Source organism: Periplaneta americana, chromosome 2 (assembly GCF_040183065.1).
Source record: "Periplaneta americana isolate PAMFEO1 chromosome 2, P.americana_PAMFEO1_priV1, whole genome shotgun sequence".
NCBI lineage: Eukaryota > Metazoa > Arthropoda > Insecta > Blattodea > Blattidae > Periplaneta > Periplaneta americana.
The window spans coordinates 116,684,087-116,707,238 of NC_091118.1; the positions used below are offsets into that span (position 1 = coordinate 116,684,087).

At 36.3% G+C, this 23,152-nt stretch overlaps 1 protein-coding gene across 6 annotated transcripts in view; it reads right to left on the reverse strand.

Moving 5' to 3' along the window:
* LOC138694541 (organic cation transporter protein) overlaps window positions 1-23,152 on the reverse strand; it is a 146,745-nt gene that overhangs the window by 38,223 nt on the left and 85,370 nt on the right. For all 6 annotated transcript variants that reach the window (XM_069818371.1, XM_069818372.1, XM_069818373.1 and 3 more), the window contains exons 2-4: window positions 12,091-12,323; window positions 9,496-9,655; window positions 9,050-9,153 (exon numbers count right to left, since the gene is read on the reverse strand). In XM_069818371.1, coding sequence (XP_069674472.1) covers window positions 9,050-9,153; window positions 9,496-9,655; window positions 12,091-12,317 — 491 coding nt within the window. In that variant the 5' untranslated portion in view covers window positions 12,318-12,323. The remainder of the gene's footprint in view (window positions 1-9,049; window positions 9,154-9,495; window positions 9,656-12,090; window positions 12,324-23,152) is intronic.

A 23,152-nucleotide genomic window follows, 5' to 3' on the forward strand; every position in this document is an offset into this window, starting at 1 on the left:
CACCACTACTACTAGATCTACAAGAACAACAAATATTTAACTAGTATACGTCATAAACTAAACAATGAAATGTGAAAAATATGTTTTAGACATAAATTCAGTATACAAACAAGTCAAATAAAATCAATTTTTACCAAGCCTTGTCCGTTAATGTCCATAATTAGTTTCACAATAAATTACCAATACTTTTTCTCAATTATCAATTAAAAAACAATGCTGTCTCTCACTCAACACAAATTTGTATGCTCCACATCCACTGACGTAAAAGGAGCGTTTTTCAGTTTTGACACTAGATGGACAGAAATGTTGCATTGTAAATCCGTGTTCTTTCCTGTTAGGATATCTGAAGCAGTACGCAGGTCCTTCAGTCCTACATTTCTCTGCAGAACTTGCTCCAGTTTATCCTGTACTTTATTTACAGCAGAACCAGGCACACTTTTGATCCTTTCTTGCATATCATGAAATATTTCCATTTGTTCATACAGTGGCTTTCCTGCAGCTTCCAGTGATGCAATAACGTGCACTAGGAAAGTGAAGTGTGGCTTTAAAAATGCTACGTCCCTCTGAATACCAGAATCTCCCATCACTTTCTTTGCAGAAACAATGCTTGCAGACTCGTCTTCTAGACTTGAAACAACATCTTTCACTTCACTAATATGAACGTTGTAGTATTCTGCACCTTTCAACTATGTTTCCCAACAGGTTAGTACAGGTTTTGGTGGCGGAGAGACATTGGGCAATTTCTCAAGGAAAATCTGAACCCTTGTTGGCGCCTTGACGAAAACTTTTTTTTACAGTATAAATAAATGTATTTACATTTGCATATTGTAACCTGATATGCTTTGTGACACGTTTAACGCACAATGAAAAATACATTTTGTAATTTAAAATATAAAATTTTGAAATAAGAATGAGTGTTTTGATCTATTAGAGATAAAACACACTTAATAGTTAAAAAGAGGCTTTATCGTCAAAATAGGGATTTTTAGGTGCTATTAAAATATCAATTTTAGGCATAGTTTCATATGGAACGTGTACTTGCAAGTTTTTATGAACTTGTCTTTTAAGGATTAAAATAGGTTTTTACCTAAAATCCGAAGTCTACGGAATGACTTGGATAGAGGCGTTGTAAAACGGGGAGACGGCTCTTATACCAATTGTGAAGTACCGCGTCACCAAAAAGGTATCTATTGCTTAATGACAAATATATTTGGTTTATTTAACCTGGCAGAGTTAAAAGGCCGTAGGGCCTTCTGTTACACTCAACCAGGATTAAAACTTGCTTACATAGTTGAACATACAACTGAATCACATTTAAGTAATTACATATAGGGTTGCCGAACATTGAAATCTTTCAAATCCAAGTTAGAAAATTATCTTATGACGAGTTGCCAAACTAACTTACTATTATGACAAGTGTTGTATTCATGTTTCCACGTATTCACATTTTTTTATGTTGTAGTGATATTTAACTTATTTTATATTTTTGTTTTCATATTTTCCGATAATGGTATATCTATAATGTCATAAGTTGAGCTATATAATTATAATCATAATTTTCCTTACTGTGTGTACTTAAAAATATTGTATTCGTTGTATGCTTTGTAATGCACTATTTTACTACTGCTGCTGCTACTGCATTATTATTATTATTATTATTATTATTATCATCATCATCATCATCATCATCATCATCATCATCATCATCATCATCATCATCATCATCATCATCATCATCATCATCATTATCATCATCAATAATTGTCTTATTTTTTTGTACTTTGTATGTCTCATTTATTTTGACCTGCTGTTCACATTTTATTATGCTTTTTTCTTTCTTTCTGTATGTTGTATACGTATTATGTCTGATTTCTACTTACTTGTTGTTTACATTTTATTACTATTATCTTATTCAGTTTTGTGTGTAAATTTGTAGTGTTTTTTGTAACGCAGTTTTACTCCTAGTTGTGTGTTAGAGAAGGCTGTATGGCTTTAACTCTGCCAGGTTAAATAAATCATTATTACAGATATTTATTATTATTATTATTATTATTATTATTATTATTATTATTATTATTATTATTATAGATACTATTTACATTATGAGATCAAAAGAAGCAGTTGAATAAAAATGTACCTAATAAAATAACAATAAACACAGTGGAATACATATTATTGTTGTTAGAATCAAATACGAATCACATAAAATCAAAAGCCGATAATTCAATAAAGTATACACAAAAAAAAAATAAAAAAAATTCATTCATTCATTCATTCATATCCCAATCAGCATGGGATGAAATCAACAATAAAAAATATAATTTTGCATTAACTTCCGGCCACTAATTATTACTAATATTATTATTACTTTTATTAAAAGTACAGTACTACATAATGTTAGTTTTAGTTAAAAATATTACAGTATTAAGGTACAAACCCTATGGTTAACTAGTCGCATATTCTCTCCTTTATTACTGTAAGTCTTGGTAGATGGTCAAAGTCATGAACGTTTTAAATATTATTAGGCAACACTGGAAACTGTTTTCTTCCATTAGCATACAGATTCTTTTGTGAACGAAGGACATCTTAAGTCATTATTCTCTCTCTTATCACTGATGGAACTGTGGGGATTTCTTTCCTTATCACTTTTGTTGGTCTGGCCAGTAGGTCGTTAGAAGCTTTAGCTTAGCGCCATTTAACATTGTTTGACAACGTAACATTTCACTTCTGTCATGTTCAATTGTTCCTCCCTTCACTATCTACATGGTCTTCGATATTTGTCACGAATTTAGCATTGCATGCTTTTTCACAACATATTTACTGTATTTATATATTTCGCATTAGTTTTACTTTGATACGGATTGACTATTGAACATTCTTTCTCTGTTGTATTGGGTTGTTATTTAACGAAGAACTGGTTCGAGAAAATACATGTCCACATTCGCAACAAATATCAAAGCAACTACCATAATAATGCTCTGAAGCAAATGTTGTCGTTACGAAACATTTCTATTTAGCCTACTTCCAAGTGCTTTTGGCTAACGATTCAACGCATGAGATAATGAGTTGATAGTAATAGCGTAGAAATTAATAGCTTTCTTACAGAATGTGGGTAGGATTGACAGTGTAGACCAGTTCTTTAAATATACAAGAATGGAGACCAATATTGTGCTAGACTGCAAGATGTATAAAAACACAACATGTAGGCTACATAAAATGACATTATATGCAGTCATAGTGAAGTACGCTCTATCTTTTCGCGATTCTAGACCTACATCCGGCTTTATGTAACAAAGTTGGATGTGAACTCAACAATATCATAGTAGCATATTATGATACAAATTTATAACGTTATACAGGGACATCACTTTATTTTTACTAACATTTTTTACATTAACCTGGCTATACTCGGAAACACTGTTACTCTCCTTCCATTACAGGAGTTTGGAGTTGCTAGTGCAATATGTAAACAAATCATTTTACTAGCTATAGGAGGAGAGAAAAATAGTGTATCCATTTATGTTACAGGAAAATATAGTATTACGATTTTCAGTTTGGTCATTACTTTACAGTATTTTATAAAAAAAACAGTAAAATAGTAACAATTTTTTTTCAAAACTCAAGTCTTCAGGCGGTTGTATAGCCTACATTATGTAATGTATACTTTATTCAGCATATTACTAACCTAATTTATTCCTGAGAATTTTGTGAGCACTTCCGTAAGAAACCCCAATTTCTACAGCTAACTTATTGACCGACTTATTACGACCTCGCTGCATCCTTTCTCTAGCATCTTCTACAGCATCGTCTGTCACCTTTGTTGGCCATCTTACACTTTTCTTCCTTTCTGTACACTCTGTTGCTCTAAATTTATCTACCAGATTAATGACATTTCTACGAAAATATTCCGTAATGATATAATCAGGAAATTGTGAGAGGGGGGGGGGAAAGAAAGAAAAAAAACTGTTGTTCACATTCGGTTACTTTGTAATTCCAGTTTCCATCAATCATCGTCCTTCGTACCTACAAATAGTAAAACAAAACTCTTGTTTAAATAATGCTGTTAAGTACCGTACCATATTTTAGGGTACCGTACTTTCGGTAACTATAATCTTCACTTGTGCTCAGTCCACACAGATAAATTCAGTTATGCTACACACCATACTTGTGTGAAAATAAACTTCAATAATATAAGCTTTTTCTTCTGTAGAAAATGAAACATATTTATGAAACACATTGTACTCTGTACTGCTTATTTCACTGCTAGCAACAGCGGCCGTAAGTTTGTGTGACTGACTTTAGCAAGGACATTAGTGAAAGGGGTAGGAGTCAAGTACATTTAGAAACGCAGGTACAATAAAAATTGAAGTAAAAATAAAATGATGTCCCTGTACTTTATGGCGTGAGTCAATGTTCAGGGAACGAGCGAAGCGCGTTTTCTAATTTCGACGAGTGCAATAACTACGAACTTTATAAACGTGTTTCATACGTTGTATTTTTGTAAACAACATTATAAAACAATTAATAAAGAAATAACATCAAATTTGTAATAATGGGTAGTTTGATATCATGGTCTATGAAGTAAGGGGTTACTATGAAAACAATGATGTATAATGTATTAAATATTATTGCAAGGCAAATCGTTTCATAATATTGTGACAGCGACGTGAGAATCGAACTCACGACCAGCGTCCCGCATGAAAGCAGATCGCACAGGCTCCACGGAACATTGAGTGACGTCGCGCGGTGGAGAGAAGAGAGAGGGTGTATTACGTCACGCGACGAGTCTGCGCGCGCAGCTGCTATTTAACGCAGTGAATGTGGAACGACCTTCTCGACTATTCCAGACGTCTGTCGATGTAGAGATATCGAGATAATTCTCTACACACCTGTAGAAGGTTCTCGCAACTATGATTTTGCTATAAAAGAGCAGGCGCCAGCGAACTAGACAGAGTTTCCAGTTTTCAGTTATTCAGTCAGTGAGAAAGCCAGAGCAAGCAAGCCAGCCGGAGTTCGACTCGAGTGTGCGTCCGCATCTGCGTCAGCATCCGAAGGCCTGAGTTCGAGTGCAGTGGACCGCAGTTGGAGGGACCTGAGTTCGAGTGCAGTGGACCGCAGTTGGAGGGACCCGAGTTCGAGTACAGTGAACTGTCTCTGAAGGTCTGTGGTTCGAGATACTGTGAACTTGAGTGACTGAGATAGAAGAACTGTGAACTGAGAACTGGTAGTTCTGATTTGTAAATAGTGCTTTGTAAATATTAGTTAAGATTAACAGTTCATTGTTGTGCGTAATAGTCCAAGTAAATTGTCATTGTCATCGGTGGAGTGCTATAACGAATACTGTGTTGAGTGAAGATCCAATTGTTGACGAGAGCGTTTAAGGTGAATTGTAGAAAGGAATTATTGTTGTGGCGAATAAATTACATTGTTGTTACAATAAAGCTCACAATATTAATTTTATGGCACAAGTTATGCCGTCATAATGAAAGTCTTGACGTTTTGGTTGACACAACACTGACACAGTTGAAAATGCTTGAGTACATAAAATTACTATTACTATTATTATTATTATTACTATTATTATTATTATTATTATTATTATTATTATTGCAGCAGTAGTAGTAGTAGTAGTAGTAGTAGTAGTAGTAGTAGTTACTGTAGTTGTAGCTGCAACTGCAGTAGTATTGGTAGCAGTCGTAGTACTAGTAGAACCTAGTACCGTAAACTGGGGTAAAGAGGATCACATGTGGTAAAGTGGATCATATGTGTATTGTTAGATAAGTCAGCGCCACATGGATCACACATGCAAAGAAAACTATTTTTAGTAGCATTTATAGAAGAAAGGTTTTCTTTGCATGTGTGATCCATATGGCGCTGACTTACCTAAGCAATACACATATGATCCACTTTACCACATGTGATCCTCTTTACCCCAGTTTACGGTAGTTGTAGTTGCAGTAGTAGCAGTAATTGCAGCTTAAGTTGCATTAGCTACAGTAACTGAAGCAGTTGTAGTAGCGGCGGCGGCGGCAGCAGCAGCAGCAGTAGTAACGCGCGTAACAAAAGTTTTCGAGACAAAATTAGTTTGCTATATTATTTATGAAATATATTATGTAGACCCACATTATTCTATACATTTTTGTGTCTTTTTTTAGTTTGTACCCGATCATTGCAAGTCTTAACAGTGTACCTCCACTTTATATGTTCTAATATATTAATACTTGTGATATTTATAGCTCTTAACCACTCGACCACTGCGCTTGCTTTCAAGCATTCGATGTTTTCATAACAGGTGTTAGAATGCTGCCGGCTCTTCTGCATATTACAGGTTTGTTTTTTTATTTGTATACGTATGTTAAATAGTAATTCCGCCATGATTTAATGTGTCCTCAGCATAGATGCCTAATATTTAAACAGGAAAGAGACACGAATATCTCTTTGGCCCAGAGCATGCGCAGTGTGGCATTCTTTGATTTAGAAAATACTCGAGCCGCTCAACATTTCTGTTGCTCACTGCACAGTCTTAGAAAAACGTTTTGTCGCGCACAGATACTTTATAGAGGCCCAGAACAGAAGCAGTGCCCATGATCAGAGGTAATTGAGGTAATAAAATTAATTTTGTTTCTTTGTATATCTGATCACGCGTACTGCCTAATTTCTGGGACTTGTAAAGTATCTGTGCGAGAAAACGTTTTTCTAAGACTGTAAATCGAGTCACTAAAATAAAACTATACAAGACAATGATTAGAACAGTGCTATATTACGGCTGTGACAGCTAGACTATCAACACTGCTCAACAACTTGCAATAAACTGTACAAAACAATAATTAGACCAGTGCTATATTACGGCTGTGAGACCTGGAGTACCAACATAGCTCAAGAACTTGCAATAAACTACACAAAACAATGATTAGACCAGTGCTATATTACGGCTGTGAACTTGGACTATCAACATACCTCAAGAATTTGCAATAAACTATACAAAACAATGATTAGACCAGTGCTATATTACGGCTGTGAGACCAGGAGTACCAACACAGCTCAAGAACTTGCAATAAACTATACAAAACAATGATTAGACCAGTGCTATATTACGGCTGTGAGACCAGGAGTACCAACACAGCTCAAGAATTTGCAATAAACTACACAAAACAACAATTAGACCAGTGCTATATTACGGCTGTGAACCTGGAGTACCAACATAGCTCAAGAATTTGCAATAAACTACACAAACCAATGATTAGACCAGTGCTATATTACGGCTGTGAACCTGGAGTACCAACACAGCTCAATAATTTGCAATAAACTACACAAAACAATGATTAGACCAGTGCTATATTACGGCTGTGAACCTGGAGTACCAACACAGCTCAAGAATTTGCAATAAACTACACAAAACAATGATTAGACCAGTGCTATATTACGGCTGTGAACCTGGACTATCAACACAGCTCAAGAACTTGCAATAAACTATACAAAACAATGATTAAACTGTGAGACCTGGAGTACCAACTCAACTCAAGAACTTGCAATAAACTACACAAAACAATGATTAGAGCAGTGCTATATTACGGCTGTGAACCTGGACTATCAACACAGCTCAAGAACTTGCAATAAACTATACAAAACAATGATTAGACCAGTGATATATTACGGCTGTGAGACCTGGAGTACCAACACAGCTCACGAACTTGCAATAAACTACACAAAACAATGATTAGACCAGTACTATATTACGGCTGTGAACCTGGAGTACCAACACAGCTCAAGAACCTGCAATAAACTGCACAAAACAATAATTAGACCCGTGCTATATTACGGCTGTGAACCTGGAGTACCAACACAGCTCAAGAATTTGCAATAAACTACACAAAACAATGATTAGACCAGTACTATATTACGGCTGTGAACCAGGAATACCAACATAGCTCAAGAATTTGCAATAAACTACACAAAATAATAATTAGACCAGTGCTATATTACGGCTGTGAACCTGGAGTACCAACATAGCTCAAGAATTTGCAATAAACTACACAAACAATGGTTAAATCAGTGCTATATTACGGCTGTGAGACCTGGACTGTCAACATAGCTCAAGAACTTGCAATAAACTATACAAACAATGGTTAAATAAGTGCTATATCACGGCTGAGAGACCTGGACTGTCAACACAGCTCAAGAACTTGCAATAAACTATACCGTCAACACAGCTCAAGAACTTGCAATAAACTATACAGAACAATGATTAAACCAGTGCTATATTACGGCTGTGAGACCTGGACTGTCAACACAGCTCAAGAACTTGCAATAAACTATACGAAACAATGATTAAACCAGTGATATATTACGGCTGTGAGACCTGGACTGTCAACACAGCTCAAGAACTTGCAATAAACTATACAAAACAATGATTAAACCAGTGCTATATTACGGCTGTGAGACCTGGACTGTCAACACAGCTCAAGAACTTGCAATAAACTATACAAAACAATGATTAAACCAGTGCTATATTACGGCTGTGAGACCTGAACTAAAACACAGCTCAAGAACTTGCGTAAACTCCTTTGAAAGAAGATCCTACGACGCATCTGGGGACCAGTGAAGGTAAATATTATGTGTAGAGTAAGATATAATAACGAATTATACAAGCTCTATAAAGAACCACGTACTCGTAAATCCATAATAAACGAGCTCAAAAACTACAACTGGGGCATATTCATCGAAGGGGGAATGAATGCATCCCAAGGAAAATCTTACACGCCGCTACAGAAGGCGAGAGGTAGACCAAGGAACAGATGGATTGATACTTGAAAGAGGATTCGAAGAAGATTCTAAGAGTGAGGAATTGGAAAAGGAAGACGCTGGATAGACAGATTTGGAGAGGCTTGATTCCGGAGGCCAAGGCCCGATATCGGGCTGTAGCGCCATAGTAGTACTTCAAATCCCGCTAAGAATGTTGTTTACGCTAATGACATGCTGGTCCTTAAAATAAATTCCTGCTTTACGTTTTGAGAACCTCTAATTAATATAAACTGTTGAATGACAATACTTGTCCGCTACGAAGCCGAAGATTAAGGCTCCCAAGAACTTCCCCAGCGCCACGGCCATTTGGAGTGTGGACTTCAAGGGCAAGCGACTGCATACTAGGTCCCACTGAAAGAAAAAAAAAACTAATTCACATCAGCATATAATAGATTTCCCAAGTGCCGCATTCATAATCACTGCTACTTTACGATGGCGTACCGACAACTCATGTTATAAAGGAAAAAATAATAGCTATCCGCATATTCATTGGGAATTTTGTTGGATGTGTTACGAGCAATGATAAATATAATATTACACTAGAATTTTCAGCAACGTATAGTGTGTACATGTATATACAATTTCTTTAATTGACAAATATATGCAAGTGAACAAGTGTGATAAGGTACAGTGCACAAACATATTAAGGAAGGCCATTTCAAAATCCTACAATACCGAATTTTCTCACCACACCTCGGACACCATTCCTTCGCCTTCGAACGACCATTTGTCGCACTCGTACTGGCCGGGGCGCTTGTGGCTGCTGGTGTACTCCAGAGCGTCCACGTAAGTCATTTCCGCCAGCAGAGAGTAATTCCAAGTGTACATCTTACAGCTGTCAGCCGTTAACCCCCTGTAACAATGATATTATGATGCTTTACTGTGTCCAGTTCTCTACAGATAGTGTAGTTATGTCGTGATAATAGTAACTTTTCCTTCGCTCTAACTTACTCAGATACTATATTTATATTTATAGTTTCATTTTCGAAAGAAATATGTCTCCGAAAACATCTTAAACAACTTAATAATTACATTCATGACTCTTCATCAAACTTGGCACAGGTGTAATATCACTTTATGATTTCTCAACATTCTAATTTCAATTTCTCGGGGAAAATGATTAGGTAGTTATGTCTTGCTATGGAAGACATTTGGAGCCTTAGTTATTATCATTCTAATACTTATACTTACCTAAGGCGTTTAAGGAACCCGGAGGTTCATTGCCGCCCTCACATAAACCCGCCATCGGTCCCTATCCTGAGCAACATTAATCAGATCTCTACAATCATAACCCATCTCCCTCAAACCCATTTTAATATTATCCTCCCATCTGTGTATCGGCCTCCCCAAAGGTCTTTTTCCTTCTGGCCTTCCAAATAGCACTCTATATACATTTCTGGATTCACCCATACGTGCTGCATGCCCTGCCCATCTGAAACGTCTGAATTTAATGTTCCTAATTATGTCAGGTGAAAAATACAATGCGTGCAGTTCTGCGTTGTGTAACTTTATTATCATTCTAATAACAAATATTAATTAAATTTCAATCCATTTAATACCAGACGATTAATGGAAATCAGTTCCAGTTACTCAATCAGTTAAGAAAATTGATGTCCCCAGTGAGCTGAATGAGGAACAATATTATGATGCCTATCTTATCTAACTATTGAACTTTCGGTCTCAACGATTCTGTTATTTAATTTCTGTAGTGCGTAACAGAAAACGTATTTCTATAGGTGCTTTTGATTTCTTTACTCTGATCCCATTTCTTGAACTTTGTTGAGGTGTTTATTTGGATGTCTACATGGCGGAATTCCCGTCTTATAAGTATCAGCATTGTTTCGGGTCTTTACATAGACAGTTCAAGGACATCCTACTGACAACGGATGAAAATTTTTGTTCTAGGAGGAATTTTAACCCACGATAATTGTTTCCACGCAATGGTAAAGATAAGCGCCTTAGCTCTTACGCATACCGTGGACACTTCAACGGACAACTGTTTTGTTTAATTGCAATTAATTCAGTCCGTAACATAATATTTCACTTTTTGTACTATATAGTCGAGTATAGACGTTACATATCAAAATAACAAAACAGTAAAAATGAAAAATGAACCGTTACTTTCAACTTTTTATTTAACAAAGTACTAACGCGTAAGCTAAATAAATAAGATTCTTTAAAATATAGTAACTTACTAACAATATTTTAAAATTGCAATAACGATGTAACAACTACGAATTTGAGTGGAAAATAAATATCATTGTGGCGCTACCTCCTTCTAGCACGATCAGGTTAATATTATTGCAAGTGGTGCAGCAAATCTTCTGTACGGTGCTAGATATTCCATTGTGTTTCTTGAAGAAATAGAAAATATTGTAAGTATTGATATAAATGATATATATTACATTATTTGTATAATGTAGGACCTAAATTTTCATTTATTATAGTATACGATATATATATACATATACAGGGTGTTTAAAAAGTATGCATTTTTTACAGGAGGTAGTATAGATCGAAACTACAAAAAAAAGTTCGTATAAATATGTGTCCGGAAACAAATATCAGTTTCGACCAATGCTATCTCCTATAAAAAATATGCGACTTTTTAAACACTCTGTGTATATAATATGATTTACAGCAACACACTCCCAGGTCCGGGCGTTTAGTTTCTCTCTGAGCGCTACTGCGCGTTTAACCGTCAGTGGGAGAGAGAATATTTTCTATGATGCACGCACAATTGCGGACGTAGGAGACAGGTAACTCTAGTGCTCAAGCTAACACTAATCGCCCAGCCCTGTACTAACTCATTAGTATTAAATATTATTATGAGGTTGATATAATATTATAATGTGTAGGAATGGTTCTGATAATGTGAATTGGCATACAGTAGTTTATAATCAAGAATATTTCTTATTTTATTGAACATTTTGTCTTACATTTTCACTTTATTTGTTTAAGGTAAAAATGGAAAAATTGCAATGGACACGTGAACGAGTAAGGCTATACTGTGACTGTCAGCGCTATAAGGTCAAGCAGAACGCTCTTGCACCTGAGAATTCAGCGCGAATTTCATAGCGACATGTAAACACGTGCTGCAAGATCTTCCTGACTACTTCTAGCGCTATAGGCTACTAAAAATTGCAAATAGCGCGCTAGTGTTCAAACGTGATGTGATATTAAAAATAGCGCGCTATATAACTAGCATCGTGGACGAGTACCTTAACGATCGCTATGCTCAAAATATTACTCCGCGAGATGTGTATCTTGTTTAGTGCTTACTCTCACCCTGTACTGCTGATGTTCCTTATCTGCGTTGCCGTCCAGTTGGCTTCTGTCAGCTCAGGCACGTAGCACCAGTGTGGCAGATTTTGGCCCAAGAACACGTACGCGGTGAGGTGCCAGATATTGAGCACTCCTGGTGTACACAAGAGGAAGAACATGGCCCACAGCCACGGCCCTTTTTCCCCCATGCGCTCCATGGCCACATGCAGGCCGTCGGTGGGGGGAGGCATCGTGTCCTGCAACAATGTCTACTATGAATACGTGTGTACTGTAGTCATCTCAGAACAGACAACAGGGAACGGAAGAGAGATCCGGAGGCAATCTACCAACTACGCCTATTTCAAAGCCATGATCCTTCAAGTTCAGAGTTGGATTATTTCCTTAGTGTTTAAAGTAGACTAACATACGAGTATTAACATCACCACCATCATTAATCTAGGTATACTTTAAAATTTTAAACTCAAACTCATTCCGTTCTCACCGAGGATTGTGAACCAACACCAGACATCCACAAGTAGGACTTTTTGGTTATGCACAGAACAAAATATTAACAATATAAAAGAACATAAGTGTCACAAGACGACTCTTGCAGATGCTTAAGTTCATGACAATTTCGTTTTCCATGGCAAAAGGTCCTTTGTAAACATTGTATGGAATTTGTCATGTGTAATTTTAATGTTGCAGTTTTGTGTTGCTGAATACCGATACGTTTTGCATTTTACAATTTTTAAAGACGTTTATGTTAATTATGGGCTAAAGAAAATGGAGCGTCAAGTAGAAAAAAAAAGAACATTTCCGACATTTCCTTTTGAGTATAATCGAGGAATAAAGCTATCGTAGGTCGCTGGGACCATTTGTACTGTTTATGGAGAGAACGCCACCGGGGAAAGTACGGCACGAAAATGGTTTTCTCGTTTTAAAGAGGGCAGTGATACTCTTTATAAACAACATTCTGTAATAGAATTTCCTATTGCGGAAGAAGAAACAGTGGTAAATATTTACAAACATTTTTGTAAAGTCTACAAAAAAAAAAATGCAACTCACAGGAGTACCGTTGGCCGCTGGGCAAAAAGACTGAAGGGTTCAAGAAGAGGATTAACAGAGCGCAATGATTAGCCGTGACATGTAGCATTATGCTGGTGCTGTCATTCGTGAGGATCGACGCATTACAGGTTGACAAAGATGTACAAGCTTCCAGTTAGCAAAGGAAGTGTGGATGCAATTATTATCCATACCCTCGGATATTCAAAGGTGTGCGTGTGTGCGTGCGTGCGTGCGTGTGCGCGCTCGCACGAGATGGATTCAGCGAAGTTTCACAGTGTCCGAGGAAAGACATTTATTTTGAATTGCTGGCAGGTTTTGAAGCTGAAGGGGAGGAGGCATCTGAGGCAGGTGATGAAACCTGAGTCAATCACTTTGAACGGAAAAGCAACGACAATCAATGAAATAGCTACGTAACCAGAGCATGCACTGGTACAGATAAGGTATCAAGAACTTCTTTTTCGATGCCGTAAGGCCATAGAAGTTGATGAGAATTATGTGGAAAAATAGGGCGTGTAGAAAAGCATTCCTTTGCAGTTTTAATTTTTGTGGAGTAAATGTTCGAAATAAAATGTGAGACATTACTTCCTGTACAGAGTGATAAAATATTAATCAAGATCTTTAAAACATGCCTTAATGCAGAATGTCCAGACTGTCGGCTTTCTATGCCGGAATTTGTGGTACACAAAGATTGTGTTTAGGAAAAATGTTCAAGACGTACATCAGTTTACTCTGCCAACATTCTATTTATTTTCGTTGCTCTTCTTCGTCGTCATGTTCATCATCGTCGTCATCATCATCATAATACTGGTGCAACACAATTTGTCTCTCATGATGCAGTACGGACAATGCTGAAAATGGCGGAGCGTTTTTCTTAAATGGAGACTCCCGAGGCTGAATTACTAAGAATAAAAGTAACCGCCGTTGTAAAAACGACATTTCTTATTGTACACATAAGAATAAGTACCTCAAGCGTAACTAAGATCTACTTTCTTCAGGTTTGATTCTTCTATGAAGTAGCTTCCAAATTTAAATCTTATTCATCTTAACAGTCTTCATTTTATTTTCAAATTTTACTGTTACCATATCCTTACAGAATGTCAATAGCCTTTACACGTGTTGCAATTCAACACTGAATTTGACAAGCCGATTTAAAAATAAACGACAGCAGAGAACTCGTACTGATGGCAAAAATATTGTAATTCATCTTTTGAAACATTTCTTTCTTTCCACACACATTTTCTACAATTCACAGAGTTCAGAGCTATACTCGTATTCCGGTTATTACCGCTTTATGACGTTTATATACAATGAACAAAATATGTGATATGCAGATCTGTCTTTATCAACTCATTGTCTCAAGATATCGTAAGAGAAGAGCGCAGCTTTAGACTGTAGATAACATGAAATTCACGAAAGACAAGACGTTCTTCATCCAAGGGACCGAAATCTGGTATTCGAAAATTTATTTTATTTGTGAAACAAGTTCCCTCCAAGTAAATTAGATTTAACCTTAATTGATTATCTCATACATTCCCAAGACCGTAAAGATACAAAGGTTTCAGAAGTACAAAGGAAGTGAGACTTTTTTACTTGGTTATTTAAAAACACTGTATCAACTACTAGGTTATTTAGCGTCGATGGGATTGGTGATAGCGAGATGTGGTCGAGGATTCGCCATAGATTACCTGACATTCGTCGTACGATTGGGGAAAACCTTGAAAAAAGAACAATCAGGTAATCAGCGCAAGTTGGAATTGAACCCACACCCGAGCACGGGTCTGGATTGACAAGCAAATGCCTCGGCCGACTGAGCTACGCCGGTGACCAAGTGCGATGTTAATGTGATGAGATCAAACATTGTCACTAGGCTTAACATCCGTGAAACGTATGATGCGATGAGCTGCATGTGTGCTTATGTTTGTAAAATAAAAAGACAGTGCGAGGTGTTTCGGATGTTACCAGTGTTTATTTTGAAAAAAAGGTAATTAAGAATCAAAGAAAATTTTCTACAGCTTTCATTAACATAGACTCGTAAGATCTAATGTGTGCAATGCCAAAATATCAATTCGAATGAAAACCACTTCTGTAGAATAAGTCAGTTTTGGTTTTAATGAGAGTCATCTTTCGCTACTATCACTACACGAATTCTAGCGCAGTATATTCGTATTTAGATGTTTTATTTTTAAACATTTATAGCTGCAGCTAATACATAAATTTGAATGTGAGTTTCAATCACAATGAGTTTCGAAATATTCTAAAGTATAGGCATAAATCAGACAAAAATATATACAAAATTTTAGCTATAGACATTGCAGTTCACAGTCATGAAGTCTGGAAATTCGGCATGTATTTTAAGAGGAGAATGTAGATATATTTTGTGACAAATCTCAATATTTCTAACATTATAACCTGAAAAATCCAAGGATGATTAAAAACATTCTTGTCTACTAGTGTGCAAAATTGCACGATTCTACCTTAAATACATTCAGAGAAAAAGGTACATAAAGTGCACCAATTTAAAATGGCGGAGATAGGGACCTACCGATATCTACATTCTCCCCTTAAGTTAAAATTCAATAGAATACTATGTAATTTTGGAAGTCTGATAATTCAGTTTGTTCAATCCCGGATGTTGGCGGGATGTTTTCTTTGCTAAAACTTTCAGAATGGCCCCAGGGTTTACTCAACCGCGTGTAAAATTGAGAACCGGATCTCTTTCGGGTGCAAAAAGCAGTCGGAGCATGACGCCGACATCTTGAAAACAAGGAGCTTCACCTCCAGCTTCACCTCATGGAATCTAATAGAGAGACCTTCACTTATAATAAATAATTTGAATTTATTCGAAGGATGAATGAAACCAGAGCACTACTGCTGATAAAATAACACAATAATAGAAAAGAGTGTGCCAAGGAAGATCCTTGAAGAGATTTCGTTAGAGAATCAGACTGAAAGACTGTGAGGTTTAAAGGCTTAGTAAAATGATGGATTTATTATTATTGGATAATCTACAAAGATGAATTCAAAATTCAAATTTATTATTATTATTATTATTATTATTATTATTATTATTATTATTATTATTATACATGTGTTCTAAGTAAAACAATATGGAAACCAACTTCTCTTTAAACTACAGAAACCATAAAAGATGTGAGATTATGGAGACATCGAAGCTAAAGTGGAATGTAGTGCTGCTTATGATTAGGTTTTCTCCGAAGCGGTTGTTTGCGCGCTTTCATTCGGAGACCTCCGCTTACCTCCGATTGATGCCGCGTAGGTTGTATATGTGCTGTGGCGCAGACATACACTTTCCGCTGAGCATTCCTTTAATCGGATCAGGTAGTGATTCGAGTCCGCTGACGTCCGCGTATCTTTTAAAATAAGTTCTAATTTGTTGTTGTTTAATCTCTCTTTTATGTTAATCTCTCTCTCTTTCTTCGGCTCTTTTTTTTGTGTTGCTTAAAGTGCTACGTTAGCTGACAGATTTTTTTCTAGTTTTGAAATTCATAGTATATGAATTAGTTTTATGTCATTGATCAAATTAATAACATTCAATCTAACTGCAAAACTAACGCAGAAGTAAAGCTTTTCAGTAGCTAATGTAAACATTTATACTTTAATTCTCCTAGAAACTCTCATTTAATCGCAAACAGGGTTTGTCAATTATTATTCTAATCGGTTTAGTTAACGTAAAATATATTAAGGGAGCTTCAAAATGAAACAACAGAAACGTGGGCTATCAATAGGATAAAGTTTACTGTCCAACATAATTTATTCAGATTCTTCACCGGACAGGATTGTGATTATTGTGTTAAAGGGTGTCAGTATTTGAAATGCCTCTCCTAAAACGCACCACTTTTGCTCTGTAATAAAAATATAAATGGATATCAACTTAAGGATAATTGTAATTATATTATTACCAGATGTTTCTTTAATTTCATTCAGAAATATTTTAATCCAAACAGTAAAATATAACTCAAGTTGTCTAAACAGTAAAATATAACTCAAGTCGTCTTGTAAATATTTCATTTGTTTTTTATTGCCTCGAAAGTTACGTTTTAGAGAAATTTTAAGACTTTTTCATAGACTGTGAGCCTTTGGGAACAATAGCACTAAAACAATTTAAAAAGAAATCGTATCAAATGTTTTGCGTAATTGTTTTCATCAAGTTCGAGATTGTGCGATCGCTTCAAATGGTCTAACAAATTCGAAGTTCCACCACCCTTAGAGTAAATTCGCCCACAAAGTTTACAGTGTGCGACTTTATTATTACCTTCAACTAAATTAAAGAAATTCCATGCGACGGATATCCGATTTGGTGCAATTTTATTCCACTCACAACTACCGTCAGTCCGTACGCGCCGGTCGTCCTTGAGCTAACTGTCGCTTCGCTCCGAACCCCCGCATCCCTCCGTATGTCCCCTGTTCCACCTACGGTAGTATCGGAGATCACCGGTGGAGAGCTTTATTCGTAATCTCCGATTCCTCCGCGGTTTTAGTCACTCCGATGAGCAGCACTGGTGGAATGAGACTTGTGATGGGAATAGAAGTGTATGGAGAAAAATTTCCCAACTACTTTGTTCGCCAATAATTAGAACAAGACTTTCCGGAGACGAAATCAAAATTATTTTGTCGGCAGATTATCAGGTGACTGAGCGAGCTACAACTGAAACTAATGTTGGGCTGTATACTTAAATGTGGTCGCTCGTGTTGTGCTCTAACCATCACATAAGTTATACTTAATGCTGACTCACAAAATCTTGACTTAATGTGAAATAAAGTTGTAGATAACATTGTCCCAAATGTAGAGATAAGAAACAGTCATACCTCAGCTACAGGAAGTTAAAAACAACGTTACATTTAACGAATATTATATTAATTCCCAAAAGAATATACCTGTACCCATTTTGGTTGAATACAAAGCTAACTAAAAGCTTCGAGTCTGTGGGTATCTTCCCTATCGTGTTAAGAGCAAATGTGTTTGTTAACAAAATGCAGTCGAACTTCTATATCTGGAAAGCGCTTCTATTTACCAAAAATTCTTGATATATAAATAGCGTCAATTCAAAAAGGCATATGACTCAGTTAAGAGAGGAGTTTTATAATTATAGTATTCTTATTGAATTTGGTATTCCCAAGAAACTAATTCGATTAATTAAAATGTGTCTCGATGAAACTTACAGCAGAGTCCGTATAGACCAGTTTGTATCTGATGCTTTTCCAATTCACTGTGGGCACTATCACCTTTACTTTTTAACTTTGCTCTAGAATATGCCATTAGAAAAGTTCAGGATAACAGAGGATTGAGGGTTTGGACTTCAACGGGTTACATGAGCTTCTTGTATATGCAGGTGACGTGAATATGTTAGGAGAAAATCCACAAACGATTAGGGAAAATACAGAAACTTTACTTGAAGCAAGTAAAGCGATAGATTTGGAAGTAAATCCCGAAAAGACAAAGTATATGATTATGTCTCGTGACCAAAATATTGTACGAAATGGAGATATAAAAATTGGAGATTTATCCTTCGAAGAGGTGGAAAAATTCAAATATCTTGGAGCAACGTAACAAATAGGCTATAAATGACACTCTGGAGGAAATTACACGCAGATTAAATATGGGAAATGCTTGTTATTATTCGGTTGAGAAGCTTTTGTCATGTAGTCTGCTGTCAAAAAATCTGAAAATTAGAATTTATAAAACAGTTATATTACCGATTGTTCTGTATGGTTGTGAAATTTGGACTCTCACTTCGAGAGAAGAACAAAGATTAAGGGTGTTTGAGAATATTGTTCTTAGGAAAATATTTTGGGCTAAGAGGGATGAATGGGGAATGGAGAAAGTTACACAATGCAGAACTGCACGCATTGTATTCTTCACTTGACATAATTAGGAACATTAAATCCAGACGTTTGAGATGGGCAGGACATGTATCACGTAATGGGGGGATCTATAAATGCATATAGAGTGCTAGTTGGGAGGCCGGAGGAAAAAAGACTCGTGGGGAGGCCGAGACGTAGGTGGGAGGATAATATTAAAATTACTTTGAGGGAGGTGGGATATGATGATAGAGAGTGGATTAATCTTGCACAGGATAAAGGCCGATGGCGGGCTTATGTGAGGGGGCAATGAACCTCCGGATTCCTTAAAAGTCATTTGTAAGTAAGTAAGTGAGCAAGTAAGTAAGCATCAATTATCATGATTGCACAAATATAAGAGACCTGCTATTAAGTCCTAATACTCCCATTACTACTAGGCCTATTGTACAACGAACTACGATTATAATGTTTTAAATAAAAGTCAGTAGGTTGCTTATTTTCAATCAGTTTGATATTAATAAACTAATATCTGCATGCACATTTTATTCTTTTACTTCAAATGGACTCCACTAATACTATCCAGAGGTACATTACTAAATCCGTTGCAGGTAATCTAACAGCGAAAATTGCGCTATTAAGGTTGAAAATTGTACAATATAGCTTACATAGACAGAAGCAATGAACTTATGACATGTCGTATTTTTCCAAAAGTGGAACTTCAATATTGCCTGTAGGCTACATCTCTGTTTTCATATTAACAATTTTAGCCTTTTATTAACACAAATGTCATTAAACAACGAGCTAAACGCAATGTGTTTCCTAATCCAAGTCTCTCCGTATTTATTTCCTCCATTATGAATTAACAATTTGTCGATCTAGCCGAGCCGTGGCTTAGTCGGTTAGACGACGGCCTTTCATCGAGACAACCGCGGTTCGATGGACAAAGCTCCTCTGAGGCAGATTTTCGTCTTCTTATTATCTATTGTCCAATACCTTGCATGTCACATGTCTGTCTATACTTCCTATTCTATCCAACCTTGATTTTTTTTTTGCGTAATCCTCTTTGAACTTTCCAGAAGTTGTTTTGTTTTCGTTTTACCGGCATCTGCTTTGTTTCAGCAGCATAAGTAAGGATGAGTCTGACTAAAGTTTTATAGCTTCTGACTGACTCTGGTCCTTACTTTTTTAATATTACATCATTTAAATGTTTAGAAAATTATGGACTCATATGAACTGAATTTCATTACAATGGTTTTATCAATATTAAATGCTAGTTTATCTCCATTAAATCAATAACTCATTAGCTTCAATACTGCAGTAGAAGCGTTTGTAAAGTGACCATACAATTTACTTTAGATAATCACACTTGTACTATCTGCAAATAAGATTATTTTAAATACGAGGATTATTTCATAAATAATGCACAGGTTGACAGACCTGTTACGTGGATGTCGCAATACCAATGCAAATTACGTCAGTTGCAGTTGAAGGCTTGAGGAAGAAGCACGTGTGTTCGTTTCGTCCATGGCATACTCTGCGTTTATGTAACAAGAGCTAGAAATGGAACCTGCACGTGTCTCGGGTACTGTGGTGATTGAAGACCAAAGATCGAATTTTTACGTGATTAATTTTTTTGGTCCTATAGAATACACCTGTTATGGCAACAATTGATATTAGAGGAGAAAAACTGGTACGTATAGCTAAGAACCCGGGTTCGATCCCCGGCGCCGGAGCGAATTTTTCTCCTCTAATATCAACAGATGTATTCTATAGGACCAAAAAAAAAAACAGTTATGTAGATTCTTCGAGCAACAGTACATATTTCTGCACAGTTTATTGTGCATATTACTGTGGAATCCCGGCCACCAAGTCACTCAACTGAGTGTGCTCCTTATATAATGACAGTTGACTTAATATAAATGTCAACATACATGTCGAACTTGGAGACAGGCCCAAAGGGAAAAACACTGGAGGAGGGAGATTCGATCCGGTGCTGAGGGTTGGACTTCGGTGTAGCTCAATGGTTAGAGCGCTTGGTACATAGAACCAAGGACCCGGGTTCGATCCCCGGCGCCGGAGCGAATTTTTCTCCTCAATATCAATTGTTACCATAACAGATGTATTCTGAAGGACCAAAAAAAATAATCTTTACGTAGATACGTTTTAGATACAAAAATGACAATGATAGTTAATATTATTTTAGAAACAACAACAAACAACAGAAGTAATTGAATGACATAAGCTACAAATGGAAGACAGCAGACCACCAAAAGTTATTACATCAATATATCCCAAAAGGATGTAGGAATGTGGACCGCTCGAGATTGAGATGGAGCGATCAGTAAGCTATTACAGTTTAGAGGCGGAACGGCCCAAAAGTGGTTCAATTTCTGCAGTTGTTGATGATGATAAGTACTATTGAGTAGTCGAGTCTTCTGGGTAAAACCATAATTCATTTACACATAACATAAATAGACTAAATTAAGGAAGGAGAAATTACATCAGATCAGGCTTTCAGACATAAAAAATTGCGACAGCCTTAAATATGATTTTAATGCAAAACTTTGAATTGTAGTCACTTATGCAACATTCCAATTAAAACAATAATTTAAAGCTAAATGTAAGATGAGAGTTAAATGTGTCCAAGTCGTAACAACAGATTTAGACTCGCGGAGATGTTGTCAAGTAACTCTGTCGTCACAAAGAAACCTTACAGCAGCATTGCATAGGCTCAGATTCGCAGAACGGACAGGGATGAATGTTGTGGACATGTAGGATAATGAAGTAAGGAATTTTGAGTTCTTGTTAAAGTCCATAAATTATAAACTACTACTTGAATAGTAGGAGATAGTTCAGGAAGAAGTGATGAAGGAAGAGGGGAAAACAAGACGAAAAGCAGTATGACTTAAGGAGATGGTGTGGAGGAGAAATGAACAGAGAGAAAAAAAAGTAAGACCTAAAATAAAGTAGCAATGTAGGAAAGTTAACAGTGAAAGGTGCAAATATGCAAATAATTAGAGAAGTGGAGTGAGGGGAAATGTGCCATACAGGAGAGGCGTCAAGAATTATAGTGTTTTTTGTATATTAATGGGTGAGGAGTAAGGTTAGTGGAAGAATTGATGACGGACAAGAAAAGACTAGTGGAAGAATTGCAACAATAAATTAAAAGAAGTAACGACCTACTGTAAATGACTTGTACGAGAGGCGTTGTAAAACGGGGAGACGGCACTGTGTACTAATAATGTGAAGGGCGCCTCACCAAAAGGTATATTGCTTAAAGACAAATTAATTAATTAATTAATTAATTAATTAATTCATTCATTCATTCATTCATTCTACTACTTGAATGCCCACAAAATAAGGTTCACGATAAAGATGTTGAAATAATAGAATGCCTATAATTCTTAAAGTCACAAAAGAAATGAGCAATTGTAGGATGTCCAGTAAATATGATCCTATTTTTGAGTAAGGCTAGTGATGAGAAAATTTGTTATGTGTACCGGTGTACAACCGGTGTACATAAAATATATTTTATTTATTTATATATATATATTTATTTATTATTTATTTATTTATTCTGGATGGATGATCGTCCAACTCTGCTTCGACATGTGGACGTGAGGCCAACAGCCGGTTAATCAGTCTGGGCTCTTAAAGGGTAGTAGAGCCACGAATTGTTAAGTTACTAATTTAGTTGTAGTTCCGCAATCTTTATAAAGCTAGAGATCATAGCTAATGCCCGACAAATAATTTGCAATGTTATCTTCATTATTGCATACATAATTCTAAACTATTTGCTCTACTTACCATAAATTCAGGACGTAGGACTTATAATGGGATGTCTTGACATTTTGGTGGCAGCTAGCCAGCTGCATAATGGACCATGTGACCAGGGATGATGATAATTTCGTTGTTTCTTCGGTCTTCCTAATGAACTCCATAAATTTCCACATTGACGCATTGTTTGTGACAATTAGGCCTAAACGCTGAAATCTATTATGCCAACCTTCAACGGAATTTTTAACACGTTGTTGACCTGCCAGAATTTGATCATAAGCATTTCATATTTCAGGTCCAAATGTCGGTAGACTCGCTCCTCTTCTTCACATACATAGGTTCTTTCCAATACAACATCAATTGTCCACTGCTGTGCAGTAACGGTTAGCATGCCTGATCGTTAACAGAATATGGAGAACTAAAA